The 23292-nt window shown below is 51.6% G+C and overlaps 1 protein-coding gene across 6 annotated transcripts in view; it reads right to left on the bottom strand.

Moving 5' to 3' along the window:
• Positions 1 to 3156: 3156 nt before the first annotated feature.
• The window catches only part of UBE4A (ubiquitination factor E4A), a 32259-nt gene continuing 12123 nt past the window's right edge, over positions 3157 to 23292 (bottom strand). For all 6 annotated transcript variants that reach the window (XM_075604209.1, XM_075604207.1, XM_075604212.1 and 3 more), the window contains exons 6-15: positions 14334 to 14493; positions 13594 to 13796; positions 11521 to 11712; positions 9733 to 10066; positions 9319 to 9445; positions 6763 to 7070; positions 6034 to 6166; positions 4275 to 4462; positions 3603 to 3703; positions 3157 to 3318 (exon numbers count right to left, since the gene is read on the bottom strand). In XM_075604209.1, coding sequence (XP_075460324.1) covers positions 3172 to 3318; positions 3603 to 3703; positions 4275 to 4462; positions 6034 to 6166; positions 6763 to 7070; positions 9319 to 9445; positions 9733 to 10066; positions 11521 to 11712; positions 13594 to 13796; positions 14334 to 14493 — 1893 coding nt within the window. In that variant the 3' untranslated portion in view covers positions 3157 to 3171. The remainder of the gene's footprint in view (positions 3319 to 3602; positions 3704 to 4274; positions 4463 to 6033; positions 6167 to 6762; positions 7071 to 9318; positions 9446 to 9732; positions 10067 to 11520; positions 11713 to 13593; positions 13797 to 14333; positions 14494 to 23292) is intronic.

Consider the following 23292-nt stretch of genomic DNA (forward strand, 5'->3'; position numbering starts at 1 on the left):
GAGGAGAGAGAGAAAGAGGGTGGGACGAGAGAGAGAGAGAAAAGAGGGTGGGACGAGAGAGAGAAAGAGGGTGGGACGAGAGAGAAAGAGGGTGGGACGAGAGAGAAAGAGGGTGGGACGAGAGAGAAAGAGGGTGGGACGAGAGAGAAAGAGGGTGGGACGAGAGAGAAAGAGGGTGGGACGAGAGAGAAAGAGGGTGGGACGAGAGAGAAAGAGAGAGAGAAAAGAGAGAGAGAGAGAGAGAGAAAGAGGGTGGGACGAGAGAGAGAGAGAGAAAGAGGGTGGGACGAGAGAGAGAGAGAGAGAGAGAGAGAGAGAGAGAAAGAGGGTGGGACGAGAGAGAGAAAGAGGGTGGGACGAGAGAGAGAAAGAGAGAAAGAGGGTGGGACGAGAGAGAAAGAGAGAGAAAGAGGGTGGGACGAGAGAGAAAGAGAGAGAAAGAGGGTGGGACGAGAGAGAAAGAGAGAGAAAGAGGGTGGGACGAGAGAGAAGAGAGAGAAAGAGGGTGGGACGAGAGAGAAAGAGAGAGAAAGAGGGTGGGACGAGAGAGAAAGAGAGAGAAAGAGGGTGGGACGAGAGAGAAAGAGAGAGAAAGAGGGTGGGACGAGAGAGAAAGAGAGAGAAAGAGGGTGGGACGAGAGAGAAAGAGAGAGAAAGAGGGTGGGACGAGAGAGAAAGAGAGAGAAAGAGGGTGGGACGAGAGAGAAAGAGAGAGAAAGAGGGTGGGACGAGAGAGAAAGAGAGAGAAAGTGGGTGGACGAGAGAGAAGAGAGAGAAGAGGGTGGGACGAGAGAGAAAGAGAGAGAAAGAGGGTGGGACGAGAGAGAGAAGAGAGAGAAAGAGGGTGGGACGAGAGAGAAAGAGAGAGAAAGAGGGTGGGACGAGAGAGAAAGAGAGAGGGACGAGAGAGAAGAGAGAGAAAGAGGGTGGGACGAGAGAGAGAGAGAGAAAGAGGGTGGGACGAGAGAGAGAAAGAGGGTGGGACGAGAGAGAGAAAGAGGGTGGGACGAGAGAGAGAAAGAGGGTGGGACGAGAGAGAAAGAGGGTGGGACGAGAGAGAAAGAGGGTGGGACGAGAGAGAAAGAGGGTGGGACGAGAGAGAAAGAGGGTGGGACGAGAGAGAAAGAGGGTGGGACGAAAGAGAAAGAGGGTGGGACGAGAGAGAAAGAGGGTGGGACGAGAGAGAAAGAGGGTGGGACGAGAGAGACGAGAGAGAAAGAGAGAGAGAAAGAGAGAGAGAAAGAGAGAGAGAGAGAGAGAGAAGAGAGAGAGAGAGAGAAAGAGATAAAGAGAGGAAGGGAGAGGAGAGGGAAGGCTTGAAATCATCCTAAATATTAATTATGCTACTCTATATACATATATATTTAGCATGTAACTGGTTAATTTAGGAAGATAAAAGCAGTCTGAAGACAGGCAAATATGGAAATGTTTGTCAGCTTTTTTTCAAGAGTTGAATTCAAAGGTTAATTAAATAGATGGTTAGTTAGTACTACAATACAATAGAGAGGTCTTAAAAAGGATTAAGAACATAGGATTAACTATAGTTATTTAGTGACAGAACAAAGAGTTTCTAACACATCAAAGTAAATGAAGGAATATTGATTTAGACATTGATGATTGACCAATAATAATTTGAGCTGACACGAAGAGAAATAGGTGACTGCAATGTTTAGACTGTTTGAGAGAAATATATAAAGATTGCATTTGAGGTTTATGGAACTCAGAATCCCTTAACCACCCAAGCAAAGAACCCCAAGCTAACCATTCTCCACTATCACTACACTATATGCTTGAATGATGCAACCTGATGACTAAAATGATGCAGTAACAGATGTTTTCTATAATGTCTCTGATTATGTTAAGAAAAGAACCGCGCCGTGGACTATTTCATAGACAGCTCAACCCAGTTATAGCTCGATCCGCTATAACGCGGTTTGAGCGTGGTCACCAAATATTACAAAAAACAAAAAACATTTTTTTTTTTGCACACACACTGCGCACACAGCACACTGCACACAGCACACTGCACACACTCACACAGCACCCTCCTAGGGACTGGGACCCGCTGCGCCCGGCGGCGCGGGCGGCCGCCGTGAGCGTTCCCCACCAGCAGGGGAATCCTCCTGAGCAGGTCCCAGTCTCCCCTCGCTGCTGGCTCACTACGCGCTGTGACGCGTCAGCCGGCAGGGGATACAAGAGAATTGTGATCCCGAGCGGGTGACACGTGGTGCGCTGATGGGCCTATCAGCGTCGGGGAGCGGGAGCTGTCAGACAGCTTCCTACACAAGGTAGGGGGTGGTGTATGTGTGTGTGTGTGTGTGTGTGTATCAGCGTAGGCAGCATGTGTGAGGAGGGCATTTGTGGGGGAAGGGAGAGGGAGCGGGAGCTGCTTAAGTTTCAGCAGCCCGCAGCAGCTCCCTCCTGCAGCCCGGGAGACTGAGCCCGTGAAGGGAGGGGGGGGGGGGGGGGGTAGCAGGTCCCTCTGCTCAAACCACGCCCCCCCCTCCCACTCCACTCCGCTCCCTACAGACCGCATATCGCGGTCTGTGCCTGTCAGCGCGCCGCCTGTCTGCAGTGCGGGCGCGCTGACTGAGGGAGCGGGGCCTTAGCCTAACCCTGGTGTCAGCTGCTGGGGCATCGTGGGGCTGCTGGACCGGGGCGGGGCTGAGGATCGATGTGGAGCTGCTGGGGGAAGTGAGGCTGCGAGGGGAATGCTGGGAAGTGCGGTGGCTGCTTGTGGACGTGTAGGGCTTCCGGCGCCTCACTCCACCTCTTCCCCCCCCTCCTCCTCCGATCGGGCGCGCGGCAGCCATTTATTTATTTTTTTAAATTAGCGAGACCCCGATTATAGCTCGGTCGGATCGGGTGGCCCCAGAGGACTGCGCTATAACAGGGTTGAGCTCTATATTGAAAGGTGGTACATTCATTTGTACCCATTTAATGAGGAGAATCTTCATTTGGCGAACCAGCGAGTCTAGCACGACGAATCTTCTTGAGAGAGAAAGAGAGAGAAAGAGAGGGAGAGAGAGAGAAAGAGAGAGAGAGAAAGAGAGAGAGAGAAAGAGAGAGAGAGAAAGAGAGAGAGAGAAAGAGAGGGAGAGAAAGAGAGGGAGAGAAAGAGAGAGAAAGAGAGAGACGAGAGTAGCACACGGACAAAAACTGACATACAAATCATGCAGAAGCCCCCCTCCCATCGCCCGTTACCTGGATGGCCTCGTCCAGAAGGAACACTGCGTCGTTCATCAGCAGGTTGAGAAAGCGCAGGAACAGCGGAGGAATGACGGCCTCCAGGTTCTCAGAGGCGTAATCTGCCAGGTTCTGCGGGGACACGTTTTAGGGCAACGTCATGTAACAGGACAGTTATAGGGGGGCCTCCCCACGCCAGTTATAGGGGGGCCTCCCCACGCCAGTTATAGGGCCCCCCCCACGCCAGTTATAGGGGGGGCCCCTCCACGCCAGTTATAGGGGGGGGCCCACACGCCAGTTATAGGGGGGGGCCCACACGCCAGTTATAGGGGGGGCCCCCACCCCAGTTATAGGGGGGGCCCCCCACGCCAGTTATAGGGACTGTCACCAGACACTAGCAGGAGAGCAGATCTGACCTTGACACTCTGTCGGTAGGTGTCCCTCCCCCACATGTATCTCAGGATCGGGTACATGGGGCGCCGGTAGTTGAACTTCTGCTCGAACTGATGGGGGTCCCCTGCGGAGACAGAGACAGACGTCTGCGGAGGCACCACTGCTGCATCCCCTGTCGGCTGCAAATAGTACACTTGGGTACTAGGAGGGACTGACACCGTTCACCAGAGGAACAGGGGCTGAGCTGCAGCCTGTGGGGAGATCGCAGGGAGAGGGAGATGTCTGGCTGGGAGACCCGTTACTGGGAGATCCCAATAGACATTGGGCGGCCAACTCCAGCCCTCCAGGGCCACCAACAGGTCAGCTATTGGTGATATCCCTGCGTCAGCACAGGTGGCTCAATCATTGACTGGCCAACTGCGTTCTTCAAGGGCCACCAACAGGCCAGGTATTAGGGATATCCCTGCTTCAGCACAGTTTGCTCAATCAGTGGCTCAGTCGTGACACCAGCTATGCTGATGCAGGGATATCCCCAATACCTGACCTGTTGGTGGCCCTTGAAGACTGGAGTGGACCACCCCTGCAATAGACCTAATAAAGTTATTTCTTTGCAAAATGTAACAGATCAGAACAAAGTAATGTTCCTGCCACATCCGGACCCCCCTTCCCCCCCCGACCTTTCCACCAACACTCACCGGTGAACTCTATGTCCACAAACACTTTGATGAGCGCCTCGGCCAGCCGTGGCGCATGCCGGTACGAGCAGAAGACGCGCTGCCGGTGGAAGACACTGGAGATGAGCGGATTCTGCCCCTGCTCCAGGTGAGGCATTACCGCCTCCAGCACCTCGGCCAACTTGGCACGGAGGTGAGGGTTCTTCATCCTGAGGAGACAAACCGCCTGCCACGTCAAGGGCCACCATTCTGCACGGCCACGAGGGAAAAGAAACATCAACACAGGACATGTGCCACGTCAAGGGCCAGCTTTCTGCACGGCCACGGGGGAAAAGAAACATCAACACAGGACATGTGCCACGTCAAGGGCCAGCATTCTGCACGGCCACGGGGGAAAAGAAACATCAACACAGGACATGTGCCACGTCAAGGGCCAGCATTCTGCACGGCCACGGGGGAAAAGAAACATCAACACAGGACATGTGCCACGTCAAGGGCCAGCATTCTGCACGGCCACGGGGGAAAAGAAACATCAACACAGGACATGTGCCACGTCAAGGGCCAGCATTCTGCACGGCCACGGGGGAAAAGAAACATCAACACAGGACATGTGCCACGTCAAGGGCCAGCATTCTGCACAGCCACGGGGGAAAAGAAACATCAACACAGGACATGTGCCACGTCAAGGGCCAGCATTCTGAATGAAATGATACCCCCCACACTGCATGGATAAGAGGTGCCACGTTTTATATGCAGGCGTGTGTGTGGAGAGCACGGACATAACATGGCGCCTGTCTCAGTATTAGGGAAATTAAGATGCGAGGTCTTTCATATATTTCTATATTTAGTCAGACTTTAAAATGTCAAGAAATTGTATTTTTTTTCCCCAAGTGGTAAAAACGTCACCCAGATTGATTCAGGACACGGGTGGGTCTGTGTGTTTCAATGCAAGGCGGCCTGGGGATAAAGGTTGGCATGTTTGAATCAGACACGAGAATTGTCATCTTTCTGCGCCAGCCGCCTCTCTGGGAGAACTTATGGCGTGTGGCAACGTATGGGGAATTCTGTTTGTTTATCCTTCTATTTTAAGAAACTGTACTGCACTCATTGTAACTGTATGTTCTTGTAATAATCTTTTTATGCAATCTAAGCACTGTCTTTTTGTATATTACAGCCAAACTTTAGTAAGTGCTGCTGTGGGCTCTGATTGAACGCTTTGTAGAGTATTTACATTTTCAGACATTTTGCTACAACAGATTTTTGTATGTTAAGTGCATAGTTTATCTTTAATAAAATCGGGATGTGAGACCCTGGCAGATATATAAAGTACATATTTTGTCATATTTCTGGGGTGGTGGCAATGGATTAGATTGCAATTGAGTAAGGGGTTAATAGTAACACATCGAAAGTACCTTGCGGAGGAGAAAGGTGAGCTGGCTAGAGAAGCCGTGTGTATTAACCCTGGTAGCGTATCTAACTCACGTGCTCACATGTGTGCTGTCTGTGACGGGTGGTATACTGGGACAGATTTATGGGACATATTGTTCATTTGAGGGACCTTTGCGAGGGTGAAAGGTGGGCCAGCTTGCGAGCGGAGTATTAACCCCTGCCGCGTATGCAGGTCACGCGCTCACAGGGGTGCTGTGCGTGACAATAGCCAACAGTTTTATAATGGCATTACCATATCCCGCATTATACTGAATACTTTTCTATTTGTTCTGATAATGCAAGTGTAAGCGTTATTATAAGCAGCATTAGAAGGACACCGTGCCCTCCTCACCTCTCCACGTTGCCCGTGAACACCGTGATAAAGTCCAGGATTTGCTCCAGAGTTTCTGCTGCGGTTTCCAAGACTTCGTCTGCAAAACGTCTCAGGAAGATGAAGAAATCGCCCAGATTGTCAGCAAAGAATTCTGTAAGAAGCCAAGTCGGAGAACGAGACGTCACAGCTCAGGGGGTTACGAGCCCAGTCCCTGCTCAGGCCTAAGTGTACTAATGGCAGTGACATGGTTAAGGGGTCAGTCTCCCCTAAGGGCAAAGTGTACTAATGGCAGCGACATGGTTAAGGGGTCAGTCTCTCCTTGGGTCAAAGTGTATTAATGGCAGTGACATGGTTAAGGGGTCATTGTCTCCTAGGGTCAAAGTGTACTAATGGCAGTGACATGGTTAAGGGGTCACATCTGGGTGACTCCTGGATTTTTTTAAAATCCAAATCTTCCCCCTATTAGTATTTTTTAATCCATTTTTGCTTCCTTTTATTTGATGTCACTGTGTTTAACAAGCAGTTCTACCAGTAAAGTCCCCTCTCCCCTTATCTCCCCCGGCTCCTGATAAGGACAGGGAGGAGGGGGGGGGGGGGGGAGACATGGAACCGATGGAGAACACGCCCCAATTCCAATAATTAATTTCACAAAAACCGAAAGCCGGCAAATCTTTGCTTTTAGCACCGATAGATTAGTATAAGGATGTCCGAGACCAAGGTTGTTCTCTGGAATGGGCGGGGGGATACCTGGTACGTAGGCCAGTGCGCTGTGTTGTACCCCGGGCAGTGGGAAGGTGAGGGCCACTGGTTCCGTGCCACGGTTTCCCAGGGCCAGCTGTACCAGGAGCAGTGCCGTGGACACCTGCAGCTGCAGGCAGTGCTGCAGGGACTGCGGTTCCGTCAGGGCGGTCTTCAGGCACAGGTAAATGGTCATTAGCCGCTCAAACTGCTCGCGCAGGCTCTCTGCGCCGGGGCTAGAGCTCTGCTGCGCGTCTCGCCACGCTCCCTGCAGCCGGTGCAGGCTCTGGTTCACCTTCACCATCTGATCGTGAAGCCTGCGCGGAACAAGGGACACGTTACTGGGGTCAGGGGGAACCTGGACTGTGCGCGGAACCAGGGACACGTTACTGGGGTCAGGGGGAACCTGGATTGTGCGCGGAACCAGGGACATGTTACTGGGGTCAGGGGGAACCTGGATTGTGCGCGGAACAAGGGACACGTTACTGGGGTCAGGGGGAACCTGGACTGTGCGCGGAACCAGGGACATGTTACTGGGGTCAGGGGGAACCTGGACTGTGCGCGGAACCAGGGACACGTTACTGGGGTCAGGGGGAACCTGGACTGTGTGCGGAACCAGGGACACGTTACTGGGGTCAGGGGGTACCTGGACTGTGCGCGGAACCAGGGACATGTTACTGGGGTCAGGGGGAACCTGTACTGTGCGCGGAACCAGCGACACGTTACTGGGTTCAGGGGGAACCTCGACTGCGCGGAACAAGGGACATGTACTGGGGTCAGGGGGAACCTGGATTGTGCGCGGAACCAGGGACATGTTACTGGGGTCAGGGGGAACCTGGATTGTGCGCGGAACCAGGGACATGTTACTGGGGTCAGGGTGAACCTGGACTGTGCGCGGAACCAGGGACACGTTACTGGGGTCAGGGGGAACCTCGACTGCGCGGAACAAGGGACATGTACTGGGGTCAGGGGGAACCTGTTCTGTGCGCGGAACCAGCGACACGTTACTGGGTTCAGGGGGAACCTCGACTGCGCGGAACAAGGGACATGTACTGGGGTCAGGGGGAACCTGGATTGTGCGCGGAACCAGGGACATGTTACTGGGGTCAGGGGGAACCTGGACTGTGCGCGGAACCAGGGACACGTTACTGGGGTCAGGGGGAACCTGGACTGTGCGCGGAACCAGGAACACGTTACTGGGGTCAGGGGGAACCTGGATTGTGCGCGGAACCAGGGACATGTTACTGGGGTCAGGGGGAACCTGTACTGTGCGCGGAACCAGCGACACGTTACTGGGTTCAGGGGGAACCTCGACTGCGCGGAACAAGGGACATGTACTGGGGTCAGGGGGAACCCGGACTGTGCGCGGAACCAGGGACACGTTACTGGGGTCAGGGGGAACCCGGACTGTGCGCGGAACCAGGGACACGTTACTGGGGTCAGGGGGAACCTGGACTGTGCACAGAACAAGGGACATGTACAGGGGTCAGGGGGAACCTGGAGTGTGCGCGGAACCAGGGACACGTTACTGGGGTCAGGGGGAACCTGGACTGTGCGCGGAACCAGCGACACGTTACTGGGTCAGGGGGAATCTGGACTGTGCGCGGAACCAGGGACACGTTACTGGGGTCAGGGGGAACCTGGACTGTGCGCGGAACCAGCAACACGTTACTGGGTCGGGGGGAATCTGGACTGTGTGCGGAACCAGGGACACGTTACTGGGGTCAGGGGGAACCTGGACTGTGCGCGGAACCAGGGACACGTTACTGGGGTCAGGGGGAACCAGGACTGTGCACGGAACCAGGGACACGTTACTGGGGTCAGGGGGAACCAGGACTGTGCGCGGAACCAGGGACACGTTACTGGGGTCAGGGGGAATCCGGACTGTGCGCGGAACAAGGGACACGTTACTGGGGTCAGGGGGAACCCGGACTGTGCGCGGAACAAGGGACATGTTACTGGGGTCAGGGGGAATCCGGACTGTGCGCGGAACCAGGGACACGTTACTGGGGTCAGGGGGAATCCGGACTGTGCGCGGAACCAGGGACACGTTACTGGGGTCAGGGGGAACCTGGAGTGTGCGCGGAACCCGGGGTACGTTACTGAGGTCAAGGGGATCCCGACTCTGCGTGGAACCTGGGACACGTTACAGGGGTCAGGGGGAACCCGGACTAAGCGCGGAACCAGGGATACGTTACTATGGTCACGGGGAACCTGGACTGTGCATGGAACCAGGACCCGTTACTGGGGTCAGGGGGAACCCCGACTCTTACATGGTAAAAGGGCGCTCTACACTTGGGATCCGCAACGCACTGACCCCATTAACTTAACCCTTCCACTGCCATAGCGGCCCCGCTGACTGCGGATCAGTGGCCTCTCCCTCTGTGGTAAGCATCTCGCACATACACATATAGCCTGGGAAGGTGTACTGGGTCAGTGGTACTGGTTCCGTGGTACTGACCTGTGGAAGCCCAGGAGCAGAGTGTACTGGGTCAGTGGTACTGGGTCTGTGGTACTGACCTGTGGAAGCCCAGGAGCAGGGTGTACTGGGTCCGTGGTACTGACCTGTGGAAGCCCAGGTGCAGGGTATACTGGGTCAGCACAAGGTTCTCTGTCACCAGGTTGTAGTTCTGGGGAAAGTCCGGCTGCTGATCGGCAGCGGATGGAATCAGACAGGTCTCCTTGTCCAGTCCTGGGACAGGTAGAGGGGGAGTCAGGAATACAAAGAGATGGGGGGGAGGGGGGAAAGGGGCAGAGAACGGGAGGAGTAGGAAACAGACAAGGTCAAGGATGGGGGTATAAGGAGGGGCGGGGGGAGGGTATAAGAGGAGGGGCGGGGGAGGGTATAAGAGGTGGGGAGGGGGTATAAGGGGAGGGGTGTATGAGGAGGTATAAGAGGAGCGGTGGCGGGGAGGTGTAAGAGGGGGGGTGTAAGAGGGGAGCAGGCGTGGGACCCTCCTCTCGGGGGTCTCGGCGTACCCTTCATGTGCACGTTCCTGCTCTTGCGCTCCTCCCCGTTGAGCTCCCGCAGGGCGCAGTAGGTGGGGTTGAAGGTCAGCAGGCGGGCAGAGCGCGGCCTGCAGAAGGGCTGGCACAGCCGGAGCAGCGCCGCGCCCAGGTTCAGGAAGAAGCTGTCCGAGGCGTAGGTCTGCAGGAAGATCTCAGGCACCTGATTGGCCCAGATCTTGGCGCGGCCCGCGTTGGCGTGCAGGCAGTTCCCCAGCCAGGACAAGATGCGGTGCTTGGTGTCCGGAGAGAGCTGCAGGAGGTTCTTCAGGAGCTGGTAAATCTTCTCGTGGAACTGGGCCATGAACTGCGTGGGAGGCAGAGGACAAGTCTGGGGTCACTCAACATGGCGGCTCTGATAAAAAGGTGCAACCCCACGTACAATATCAAAGTCTCATTATCTTCCCTAACTAATCGAACTGTGCTAAACGTAGATATGGGACTGCTTCGGTTGCTATATTTCCCGTATACCATCCTGTCCTCATTGGAGATCGAAGAAAAAAAAGGAGAGGAGGAGGAATGGGGGGGGGGGGGGGGCTGTCTGTGCAAATGCTTGCTGAACAACCAGACATCAGACAAAAGGGAGCAGCCTGAGGGAATCACCCCCCTCCCAAGTCTCAGCTCAGCGTTAAACTGATACTTAGGTGTCAGGTAGGGTGATCGAGGCATCAGTCACCCAGATGTGGCCCGTGCAACGTGTCACCGACATTATTAATCCCCTGTGACCATAGAAGGGACTGAAGTGTAGAGAAGCAAGGAGCACAGCTGGGTTAAAAATCTGCAGGAAGGGTCCTGTAGAAAAAATGAAGGGCACAACTCCGTTCTAAAACTGAGGGTGGTTTATTGAATAAGTGCACAGGGACAGAAACACAGCCCACACACCGACATGTTTCGTCCCACGGGACTTTATAAAGTCCTATCAGGACTGCACGCAGTGGAACTTCGCCTGGATGGATTTCGTATTCCTATACACTTAATGGAAAGGTAATGGGCAGTAGCCCTCATTGATCGTTACCTTGGTCCCTATTTAGGGAAGTGTATATGTTAAGGGGGGTAAGCAGGGTAAACCATATCTGCGGTAGTCGTGCTGACTGACCGCTAGGTCCCATGTATATGTCCCCCCTTAACTCTGTATTATACAATGGTGGAATGATTTATTGAAGTTCCCATCTATCTATATGTTGATATACAGCTTGTGAGTCCATACACGTGTATGAGCGTCAATCTCTACGTATACATATGATAGAAGGGACTGACCCTGGCCTTCCACCGTCCACCTGGACCTCCCCTCAGAAAATGAAGCGTGCACAGTAGCCACATTTTAAGCGCAAGTTGCGCTGAGCGCGTTCTGCGAGAAAGCGAAATGACCCCCAAAAAAACAAGAGTTGGCAATTTTATTTGTAGCTCTGCAAATACGCAAAGAACATGATGTAACGTGGGGAAAGTATTCACAAATCGGACCGCAGTCGGTATATTTGGACATGCGGATATATCGGAGGGTACTGGAGGCCTCAACTGAATGGGTTGTGTTCTAATTAGGCCGATGTTACAAGATGACACCGTCCAACGAGGGATTGGAACCTTCCAAGAACGGTTCCGGTGAAATAAGGTGGCCAAGGTCTGCAGAATGCAGCGTTCCCATTGGTGAAAGGGTCTGCAGAATGCAGCGTTCCCATTGGTGGAAAGGTCTGCAGAATGCAGCGTTCCGATTGGTGGGAGTATCCGAGGGAGGGGGGGGGGGGAGAGGGGAGACGCTTGTACCTGGTGGATGTTGGACTCCTGCACTTTAATCTCCTGGGGGCTGGAGCGCGAGGGGTTCAGGAAGTAGCCGTGATTTTCCACCACCCCTGGGGTGCGCAGCAGGCAGGAGATGCTGAGGACGGCCCCCAGCAGGGTCTTCTGGTACTGGTGTCCATTACTGGGGTCCTGGGGCTGGATATATTCCACAAAGACCTGTGGGAGGGGAACAAATATATTCTTACATCACCTCCTGACGGAGTACAAAACAATAAAAGTGCTGTTCCCACATAGGTTGCTGGCACTGTACTTCCCAAACGCAGACATACAAGCAACAATGTGATACCACCATGACAGACGCCTGCAGAATATCTCAAACAAAAGCAGAATCGCAGCAGATACACGTGTGTATTTTAGCCTCTGGAACATGGAACATAGCTTTTCTAACCTTTGCAATGGAACGTTCAAATATGTGGAGTGTTTCAACAACAGGAGGGAAGCATAATTCAAAGAGAGAGAAGCGCTAGAACAGGAGCTTGTTCTCTGACGCTGGAGGGGGGAGGCTGAGGGCAAAGGTGAGGAAGTACTTCTTCACTGAAAGGATGGTGGATCCATGGAATAGACTCCCAGCAGATGTGGTAGGGGATAAGACACCAAGGGAATTCAAAACGGCTTGGGACCGATACAAGGAGATAGGAAATCGGGGGGGCGTGAGGGGCAAGGAGGCTCTGATCTGTCAGCGAGTTCTGTGCGTCTATGGCGCTGTCACAACAAACTCTGGGTCACAGCATAAGCTGTGGGTCATTGTCACTTTAAAGCTGCAGACCAAGTAATATCCTATGTGTGTGTGTTTAATAAATCAGTTCTGTGAGAAAATACGTGTGGCATTTTTTTTTTAAATAACGCTTAATGACATTTTTAATGTATTATAATGTAACAAGCATTTTTTGTTTCTATAGCAACCATTTACAAAGTCACATCCCCTTCCTCTTCTGAAACAGGCTCAGGCACACCCTTTTTTTGAGCCCTGCTCTCTCTCTAGCAGTGCACCAATTGTATCCAGTGACTTCCTGGTCACATGATCTTCCCCTCAGAACTTTGCATCTTTGGTCCTCTTCTGCTGCACCGACTGCCATTTATTGAACCCGCGAGCCAAATCTTCGCCGATCGATCACAGGAGAACGGATCGATCGGCAACTTGGCTAATTACTCATCATTGCGTGTATTGTATTGATTCACATATTAAAGGGAACAAAAATCAAATAAACGGCAGCTTGCACTGCAGTTTCACACCCTTTATCCTGACAATGACTCCGTTATCATGACTATATGCTATATACTTCAAAGCGATCGTTTAGCCGCAAAAAGGGAGAATTTCCAAAATAAATTAACAGTTCAAAGTGTGAAGATAATGGGTGCTCCAATAGTTCCGGAATATGATATAAAAATATCAATAAATGAATCATGAGTATAACTCTTGCATGGAGAGGGTATAATGATTAGTGAGTGACCAGTGTACAGTGATAATAAGCTCTCCTGAAGGGAACACTCACAAATGAAACATGAGAACCACTGGTAGTAATAAATGTCAATAACTCTCAATAAATCCTGAGTAGTCTTCTTCTTGAATTAGATCTTACCCACTCCTAGAGCCTCACTGAATATGTAGTGGCGTGTCCAGCCGCTGGTACAGATGTCCAAATAGCAAAAAGAAAGAACACAGCGCACTGCCCAGGGAGCCAGGTGATATAAAAAGGAAAAATGTATTTGATAACAAACATCACCCAAAGGAGGTGTAGGATCTCCTACGCGTTTCGCACAAAAAAGTGCGTTATCAAGGAGTATGGTGCTGTGTACACTTCCCAGATGGGCCGGATGTCGTCACACAACACACGACACACAAAACACAACGCCAGCGAGATCCTGCCCCATCCTCTTATCTGCGGGCGAGAATTTCTAGGGAGCTTTCGGACACTGGGTCCCAAGATTAACGCAGCCACCCGTCGCGGGTCACTGACCCGTAGGTGGTTACCCTGTCTGTAATTGCATTGGTGCTGCAATAAGAAGGTTTGCCCTGTTTCTCGGTCCCCTGCTGACCTTGGCGATGTCCTTCTGCCGGGTGCAGTACAGGAGGAGGTCCAGGTGAGTGTAGAGCAGCATCTGACATAGGTCCAAGTCCCTCACACGCTCCAGGATGACGTCGAACATTGGGTGAAAGACCTCACTGAAGGAGCGCACCTCCTCGTCTGCCAGAAGAGCCTCAATCACCTCCTCCAGGAACTCTGCTACCTCCTCGAACTCTGAGAGGGGTGAGTGAGTGAGGATGAAGAGAGAGAGAGAAGAGAAAAGAGAGAAAAGAGAAGAGAGAGAAGAGAGAGAGGGAGAGAGAGGGAGAGGGAAGGAGAGGGAAGGAGAGGGAAGGAGAGGGAGAGGGAGGGAGAGGGAAGGAGAGGGAGAGAGGGGGAGAGAGGGGGAGAGAGGGGGAGAGAGGGGGAGAGAGGGGGAGAGAGGGGGAGAGAGGGGAGAGAGGGGGAGAGAGGGGGAGAGAGAGGGAGAGAGAGGGAGAGAGAGGGAGAGAGAGGGAGAGAGAGGGAGAGAGAGGGAGAGAGAGGGAGAGAGAGGGAGAGAGGGAGAGAGAGGGAGAGAGAGGGAGAGAGAGGGAGGGAGAAAGAGAGAGAGAAAGAGAGAGAGAGAAATAGAGAAAGAGGGAGAGAGAGGGAGGGAGAGGGAGGGAGAGGGAGAGGGAGAGAGAGGGAGAGGGAGGGAGAGAGAGGGAGAGAGAGGGAGAGAGAGGGAGAGAGAGGGAGAGGGAGGGAGGGAGAGAGAGGGAGACTCACGTGCCCCTCTCAGCCCCTCCAGCATTAGGTCTACGAGCTGGGCGGGGATGTCCTGGTCCTGGTAGATCTCGGGAGTGAGTAGGACAGTGCGGGTGTTGGAGACGCTCAGAGCTTTGCAGCGCACAGCGTACGGCAGGAGGTTCTCAGGCACTTTGGTGACCTGCAGGGACAGAAAAAGTGACAGCTGACCTCCAGCTATCACTGCGGAAGTGGGGGAAGGGGTCATTATATTACAGTATGCATACAGGTCCCTTTTTGGGGTATCGGTTCCCCCTCTCCCCCCCTGGGTTTTAGGGACCTAAGGACAGGGGTATGTTTAGCAGAAACAAAATGTGGTGGTAGATAAGATCCCCAGTCCCACCATTTGTCACGTACGGCACACCTGTGAGCACGTGACCTGCATACAGGACAAGGGTTAATACTCCACTCACAAGCGCTCCCACTTTACACCTGAAAAAAGGTCCCTCAAATGAGTAATATCTCCCCTAAAACAGTCCCCACATACCACCTGTCACGAATAGCACACAAGTGGGCACGTGACTTAGATACACAATCAGGGTTAATACACACGGCTACTCTAGCCAACTCGCCTTTCTCTTCTGAAAAGGTACCTCCAATGAGTTAATATTAACCCCGTACTCAATTGCAATCATATCTATACGCTGCCACCACCAAGATAGTTATGCAAGTAAAAGATGCAATATTAATATTTGCCAGGGTCCCAGGTCCTTGTTTATGATAGAAAAATACACCCTAACACCCTGCTGCTAATACCTCTCCCTATACACCCTAACACCCTGCTGCTAATACCTCTCCCTATACACCCTAACACCCTGCTGCTAATACCTCTCCCTATACACCCTAACATCCCACTGCTAATACCTCTCCCTATACACCCTAACACCCTGCTGCTAATACCTCTCCCTATACACCCTAACATCCTGCTGCTAATACCTCTCCCTATACACCCTAACATCCCGCTGCTAATACCTCTCCCTATACACCCTAACATCCTGCTGCTAATACCTCTCCCTATACACCCTAACATCCCACTGCTAATACCTCTCCCTATACACCCTAACACCCTGCTGCTAATACCTCTCCCTATACACCCTAACATCCTGCTGCTAATACCTCTCCCTATACACCCTAACACCCTGCTGCTAATACCTCTCCCTATACACCCTAACATCCTGCTGCTAATACCTCTCCCTATACACCCTAACACCCCGCTGCTAATACCTCTCCCTATACACCCTAACACCCTGCTGCTAATACCTCTCCCTATACACCCTAACACCCTGCTGCTAATACCTCTCCCTATACACCCTAACACCCTGCTGCTAATACCTCTCCCTATACACCCTAACACCCCGCTGCTAATACCTCTCCCTATACACCCTAACACCCCGCTGCTAATACCTCACCCTATACACCCTAACACCCCGCTGCTAATACCTCTCCCTATACACCCTAACACCCTGCTGCTAATACCTCTCCCTATACACCCTAACACCCTGCTGCTAATACCTCTCCCTATACACCCTAACACCCCGCTGCTAATACCTCTCCCTATACACCCTAACACCCCGCTGCTAATACCTCTCCCTATACACCCTGCTGCTAATACCTCTCCCTATACACCCTAACACCCTGCTGCTAATACCTCTCCCTATACACCCTAACACCCCGCTGCTAATACCTCTCCCTATACACCCTAACACCCTGCTGCTAATACCTCTCCCTATACATGGAAACAGAAAAAAGACAGCGCAAAAAAAACCATAGTGTAGTATATTAAAAGTTCAATTTATAAGGTGGGGGTGAGTGTTGCACGTACATCAATAAACAAAGTTAACAGCATGACATGTTAGGGACATGTTACCACTCGGCGGGGACAGCAGGACACGGACAGGTATAACTTGGACGTCCTTCCTCTAGCTGCTGGTATCCAGGAACGGTGTGTACAGCTCCACTTTGAGAAACCTTCCCGTATGCTGAAGATACTTCAGGCGGCGGTTCAGAAGGGGGGATCTCCTGGTCACTTCCGGGTTAGTCCACGCTTGCGTCTGACGTCATCTGGCGGCGTCTCTCAGCCGGTCGCGTCTTACTGCGTCTTTCCTCACTGATAGCTTATCGAGTGGTTAGGAAAGTCCCGAACAAGTCCCAAACAACGCAATAGAATAAAACTATTAAAAAAAACTAGCAATGGGAGTAGATAAAGAAAATGAAGGAACGCGCCCTCTCCTACGCGTTTCCCTGAAGAAGTATTTCGATACGAAACGCGTAGGAGAGGGCGCGTTCCTTCATTTTCTTTATCTACTCCCATTGCGGTTTTATTCTATTGCGTTGTTTGGGACTTGTTCGGGACTTTCCTAACCACTCGATAAGCCATCAGTGAGGAAAGACACTCACCCCCACCTTATAAATGTAACTTTTAATATACTGCACTATGGTTTTTTTGCGCTGTCTTTTTTCTGTTTCCATGTAGCTTGGTGTGCTGAGCCATCCCAATTGAACAGCAGCATAAAACCTCACCCCAATCAGGTTGTAATTTACCCTTTTTAAGTCACTATCACCTATCACTGATCACCTATGAGCGCAGGTTATTTTTGTTTCACTCTCCCTATACACCCTAACACCCCACTGCTAATACCTCTCCCTATACACCCCACATCCTGCTGCTAATACCTCTCCCTATACACCCTACCACCCCACTGCTAATACCTCTCCCTATACACCCTAACATCCTGCTGCTAATACCTCTCCCTACACACCCTAACATCCTGCTGCTAATACCTCTCCCTACACACCCTAACATCCCGCTGCTAATACCTCTCCCTATACACCCTAACACCCCGCTGCTAATACCTCTCCCTATACACCCTAACATCCTGCTGCTAATACCTCTCCCTATACACCCTAACATCCCGCTGCTAATACCTCTCCCTATACACCCTAACACCCCACTGCTAATACCTCACCCTATACACCCTAACATCCCGCTGCTATTACCTCTCCCTATATACCCTAACATCCCGCTGCTAATACCTCTCCCTATACACCCTAACACCCCGCTGCTAATACCTCTCCCTATACACCCTAACATCCCGCTGCTAATACCTCTCCCTATACACCCTAACACCCCGCTGCTAATACCTCTCCCTATACACCCTAACATCCCGCTGCTAATACCTCTCACTATTCCCCCTAACATCCCCGCTACTAATACCTCTCCCTATACACCCAAACACCCCGCTGCTAATACCTCTCCCTATACACCCTAACACCCCGCTGCTAATACCTCTCCCTATACACCCTAACATCCCGCTGCTAATACCTCTCCCTATACACCCTAACATCCCGCTGCTAATACCTCTCCCTATACACCCTAACACCCCGCTGCTAATACCTCTCCCTATACACCCTAACACCTTGCTGCTAATACCTCTCCCTATACACCCTAACAGCCCGCTGCTAATACCTCTCCCTATACACCCTAACACCCTGCTGCTAATACCTCTCCCTATACACCCTAACATCCCGCTGCTAATACCTCTCCCTATACACCCTAACACCCTGCTGCTAATACCTCTCCCTATACACCCTAACATCCCTGCTGCTAATACCTCTTCCTATACACCCTAACATCCCGCTGCTAATATCTCTCCCTATACACCCCGCTGCTAATACCTCTCCCTATACACCCTAACATCCCGCTGCTAATATCTCTCCCTATACACCCTAACATCCCGCTGCTAATACCTCTCCCTATACACCCTAACATCCCTGCTGCTAATACCTCTCCCTATACACCCTAACATCCCGCTGCTAATACCTCTCCCTATACACCCTAACACCCCGCTGCTAATACCTCTCCCTATACACCCTAACATCCCGCTGCTAATACCTCTCCCTATACACCCTAACACCCCGCTGCTAATACCTCTCCCTATACACCCTAACATTCCGCTGCTAATACCTCTCCCTATACACCCCTCATCCCGCTACTAATACCTCTCCCTATACACCCTAACATCCTGCTGCTAATACCTCTCCTTATATATACACCCTAACACCCCGCTGCTAATACCTCTCCCTATACACCCTAACACCCTGCTGCTAATACCTCTCCCTATACACCCTAACATCCCGCTGCTAATACCTCTCCCTATACACCCTAACACCCTGCTGCTAATACCTCTCCCTATACACCCTAACATCCCGCTGCTAATACCTCTCCCTATACACCCTAACATCCTGCTGCTAATACCTCTCCTTATATATACACCCTAACACCCCGCTGCTAATACCTCTCCCTATACACCGTAACACCCCGCTGCTAATACCTCTCCCTATAGAACCTAACATCCTGCTGCTAAAACCGCTCTCTATACACCCTAACACCCTGCTGCTAATACCTCTCCCTATACACCCTAACATCCCGCTGCTAATACCTCTCCCTATACACCCTAACATCCCGCTGCTAATACCTCTCCCTATACACCCTAACACCCTGCTGCTAATACCTCTCCCTATACACCCTAACATCCCTGCTGCTAATACCTCTCCCTATACACCCTAACATCCCGCTGCTAATACCTCTCCCTATACACCCTAACATCCCGCTGCTAATATCTCTCCCTATACACCCTAACATCCCGCTGCTAATATCTCTCCCTATACACCCTAACACCCCGCTGCTAATACCTCTCCCTATACACCCTAACATTCCGCTGCTAATACCTCTCCCTATACACCCCTCATCCCGCTACTAATACCTCTCCCTATACACCCTAACATCCCGCTGCTAATACCTCTCCCTATACACCCTAACACCCTGCTGCTAATACCTCTCCCTATACACCCTAACATCCCGCTGCTAATACCTCTCCCTATACACCCTAACATCCTGCTGCTAATACCTCTCCTTATATATACACCCTAACACCCCGCTGCTAATACCTCTCCCTATACACCCTAACATCCCGCTGCTAATACCTCTCTCTATACACCCTAACATCCCGCTGCTAATACCTCTCCCTATACACCCTAACATCCCGCTGCTAATATCTCTCCCTATACACCCCAACACCCTGCTGCTAATACCTCTCCCTATACACCCTAACATCCGCTGCTAATACCTCTCCCTATACACCCTAACATCCCGCTGCTAATATCTCTCCCTATACACCCCAACACCCTGCTGCTAATACCTCTCCCTATACACCCTAACATCCGCTGCTAATACCTCTCCCTATACACCCTAACATCCCGCTGCTAATACCTCTCCCTATACACCTTAACATCCCGCTGCTAATACCTCTCCCTATACACCCTAACATCCGCTGCTAATATCTCTCCCTATACACCCTAACATCCCGCTGCTAATACCTCTCCCTATACACCCTAACACCCCGCTGCTAATACCTCTCCCTATACACCCTAACATCCCGCTGCTAATACCTCTCCCTATACACCCTAACATCCGCTGCTAATATCTCTCCCTATACACCCTAACATCCCGCTGCTAATACCTCTCCCTATACACCCTAACACCCCACTGCTAATACCTCACCCTATACACCCTAACACCCCGCTGCTAATACCTCTCCCTATACACCCTAACATCCCGCTGCTAATACCTCACCTTATACACCCTAACATCCCGCTGCTAATACCTCACCTTATACACCCTAACATCCCGCTGCTAATACCTCTCCCTATACACCCTAACATCCCGCTGCTAATACCGCTCCCTATACACCCTAACATCCCGCTGCTAATACCTCACCTTATACACCCTAACATCCCGCTGCTAATACCTCACCTTATACACCCTAACATCCCGCTGCTAATAACTCTCCCTATACACCCTAACATCCTGCTGCTAATACCTCTCCCTATACACCCTAACATCCCGCTGCTAATACCTCTCCCTATACACCCTAACATCCCCGCTGCTAATACCTCTCCCTATACACCCTAACACCCCGCTGCTAATACCTCTCCCTATACACCCTAACATCCCCGCTGCTAATACCTCTCCCTATACACCCTAACATCCCGCTGCTAATACCTCTCCCTATACACCCTAACATCCCGCTGCTAATACCTCTCCCTATACACCCTAACATCCCGCTGCTAATACCTCTCCCTATACACCCTAACATCCCGCTGCTAATACCTCTCCCTATACACCCTAACATCCCGCTGCTAATATCTCTCCCTATACACCCTAACATCCCGCTGCTAATACCTCTCCCTATACACCCTAACATCCCCGCTGCTAATACCTCTCCCTATACACCCTAACATCCCGCTGCTAATACCTCTCCCTATACACCCTAACATCCCGCTGCTAATACCTCTCCCTATACACCCTAACATCCCGCTGCTAATACCTCTCCCTATACACCCTAACATCCTGCTGCTAATACCTCTCCCTATACACCCTAACATCCCGCTGCTAATACCTCTCCCTATACACCCTAACACCCTGCTGCTAATACCTCTCCCTATACACCCTAACACCCTCTCCCTATACACCCTAACATCCTGCTGCTAATACCTCTCCCTATACACCCTAACATCCCCGCTGCTAATACCTCTCCCTATACACCCTAACATCCCGCTGCTAATACCTCTCCCTATACACCCTAACATCCCGCTGCTAATACCTCTCCCTATACACCCTAACATCCCGCTGCTAATACCTCTCCCTATACACCCAAACACCCCGCTGCTAATACCTCTCCCTATACACCCTAACATCCTGCTGCTAATACCTCTCCCTATACACCCTAACACCCTGCTGCTAATACCTCTCCCTATACACCCTAACATCCCGCTGCTTATACCTCTCCCTATACACCCTAACATCCCGCTGCTAATATCTCTCCCTATACACCCTAACATCCCGCTGCTAATATCTCTCCCTATACACCCTAACATCCTGCTGCTAATACCTCTCCCTATACACCCCGCTGCTAATACCTCTCCCTATACACCCTAACATCCCGCTGCTAATACCTCTCCCTATACACCCTAACACCCCGCTGCTAATACCTCTCCCTATACACCCTAACATCCGCTGCTAATACCTCTCCCTATACACCCTAACACCCCGCTGCTAATACCTCTCCCTATACACCCTAACACCCCGCTGCTAATACCTCTCCCTATACACCCTAACATCCTGCTGCTAATACCTCTCCCTATACACCCTAACATCCCGCTGCTAATACCTCTCCCTATACACCCTAACATCCCGCTGCTAATACCTCTCCCTATACACCCTAACATCCTGCTGCTATTACCTCTCCCTATACACCCTAACATCCCGCTGCTAATACCTCTCCCTATACACCCTAACACCCCGCTGCTATTACCTCTCCCTATACACCCTAACATCCCGCTGCTAATACCTCTCCCTATACACCCTAACATCCCGCTGCTAATATCTCTCCCTATACACCCTGCTGCTAATACCTCTCCCTATACACCCTAACATCCCGCTGCTAATACCTCTCCCTATACACCCTAACATCCTGCTGCTAATACCTCTCCCTATACACCCTAACATCCCGCTGCTAATACCTCTCCCTATACACCCTAACACCCCGCTGCTAATACCTCTCCCTATACACCCTAACATCCCGCTGCTAATATCTCTCCCTATACACCCTAACATCCCGCTGCTATTACCTCTCCCTATACACCCTAACACCCCGCTGCTAATACCTCTCCCTATACACCCTAACATCCAGCTGCTAATATCTCTCCCTATACACCCTAACATCCCGCTGCTAATACCTCTCCCTATACACCCTAACACCCCGCTGCTAATACCTCTCCCTATACACCCTAACATCCCGCTGCTAATACCTCTCCCTATACACCCTAACATCCCGCTGCTAATACCTCTCCCTATACACCCTAACATCCCGCTGCTAATACCTCTCCCTATACACCCTAACATCCCGCTGCTAATACCTCTCCCTATACACCCTAACATCCCGCTGCTAATACCTCTCCCTATACACCCTAACATCCCGCTGCTAATACCTCTCCCTATACACCCTAACATCCCGCTGCTAATACCTCTCCCTATACACCCTAACATCCCGCTGCTAATACCTCTCCCTATACACCCTAACATCCCGCTGCTAATACCTCTCCCTATACACCCTAACATCCCGCTGCTAATACCTCTCCCTATACACCCTAACATCCCGCTGCTAATACCTCTCCCTATACACCCTAACATCCTGCTGCTAATACCTCTCCCTATACACCCTAACATCCGCTGCTAATACCTCTCCCTATACACCCTAACATCCCGCTGCTAATACCTCTCCCTATACACCCTAACATCCCGCTGCTAATACCTCTCCCTATACACCCTAACACCCCGCTGCGAATACCTCTCCCTATACACCCTAACATCCCGCTGCTAATACCTCTCCCTATACACCCTAACATCCCGCTGCTAATACCTCTCCCTAACATCCCGCTGCTAATACCTCTCCCTAACACCCCGCTGCTAATATATCTCTCCCTATACACCCTAACATCTCGCTGCTATTACCTCTCCCTATACACCCTAACATCCTGCTGCTAATACCTCTCCCTAAACACCCTAACATCCCACTGCTAATACCTCTCCCTATACACCCTAACATCCCGCTGCTAATACCTCTCCCTATACACCCTAAAATCCCACTGCTAATACCTCTCCCTATACACCCTAACATCCCGCTGCTAATACCTCACCCTATACACCCTAACACCCCGCTGCTAATACCTCTCCCTATACACCCTAACATCCTGCTGCTAATACCTCTCCCTATACACCCTACCATCCTGCTGCTAATGCCACTCCCTATACACCCTAACATCCCGCTGCTGATACCTCTCCCTATACACCCTAACATCCCGCTGCTAATACCTCTCCCTA

Source organism: Ascaphus truei, chromosome 6 (assembly GCF_040206685.1).
Source record: "Ascaphus truei isolate aAscTru1 chromosome 6, aAscTru1.hap1, whole genome shotgun sequence".
NCBI classification, from domain to species: domain Eukaryota; kingdom Metazoa; phylum Chordata; class Amphibia; order Anura; family Ascaphidae; genus Ascaphus; species Ascaphus truei.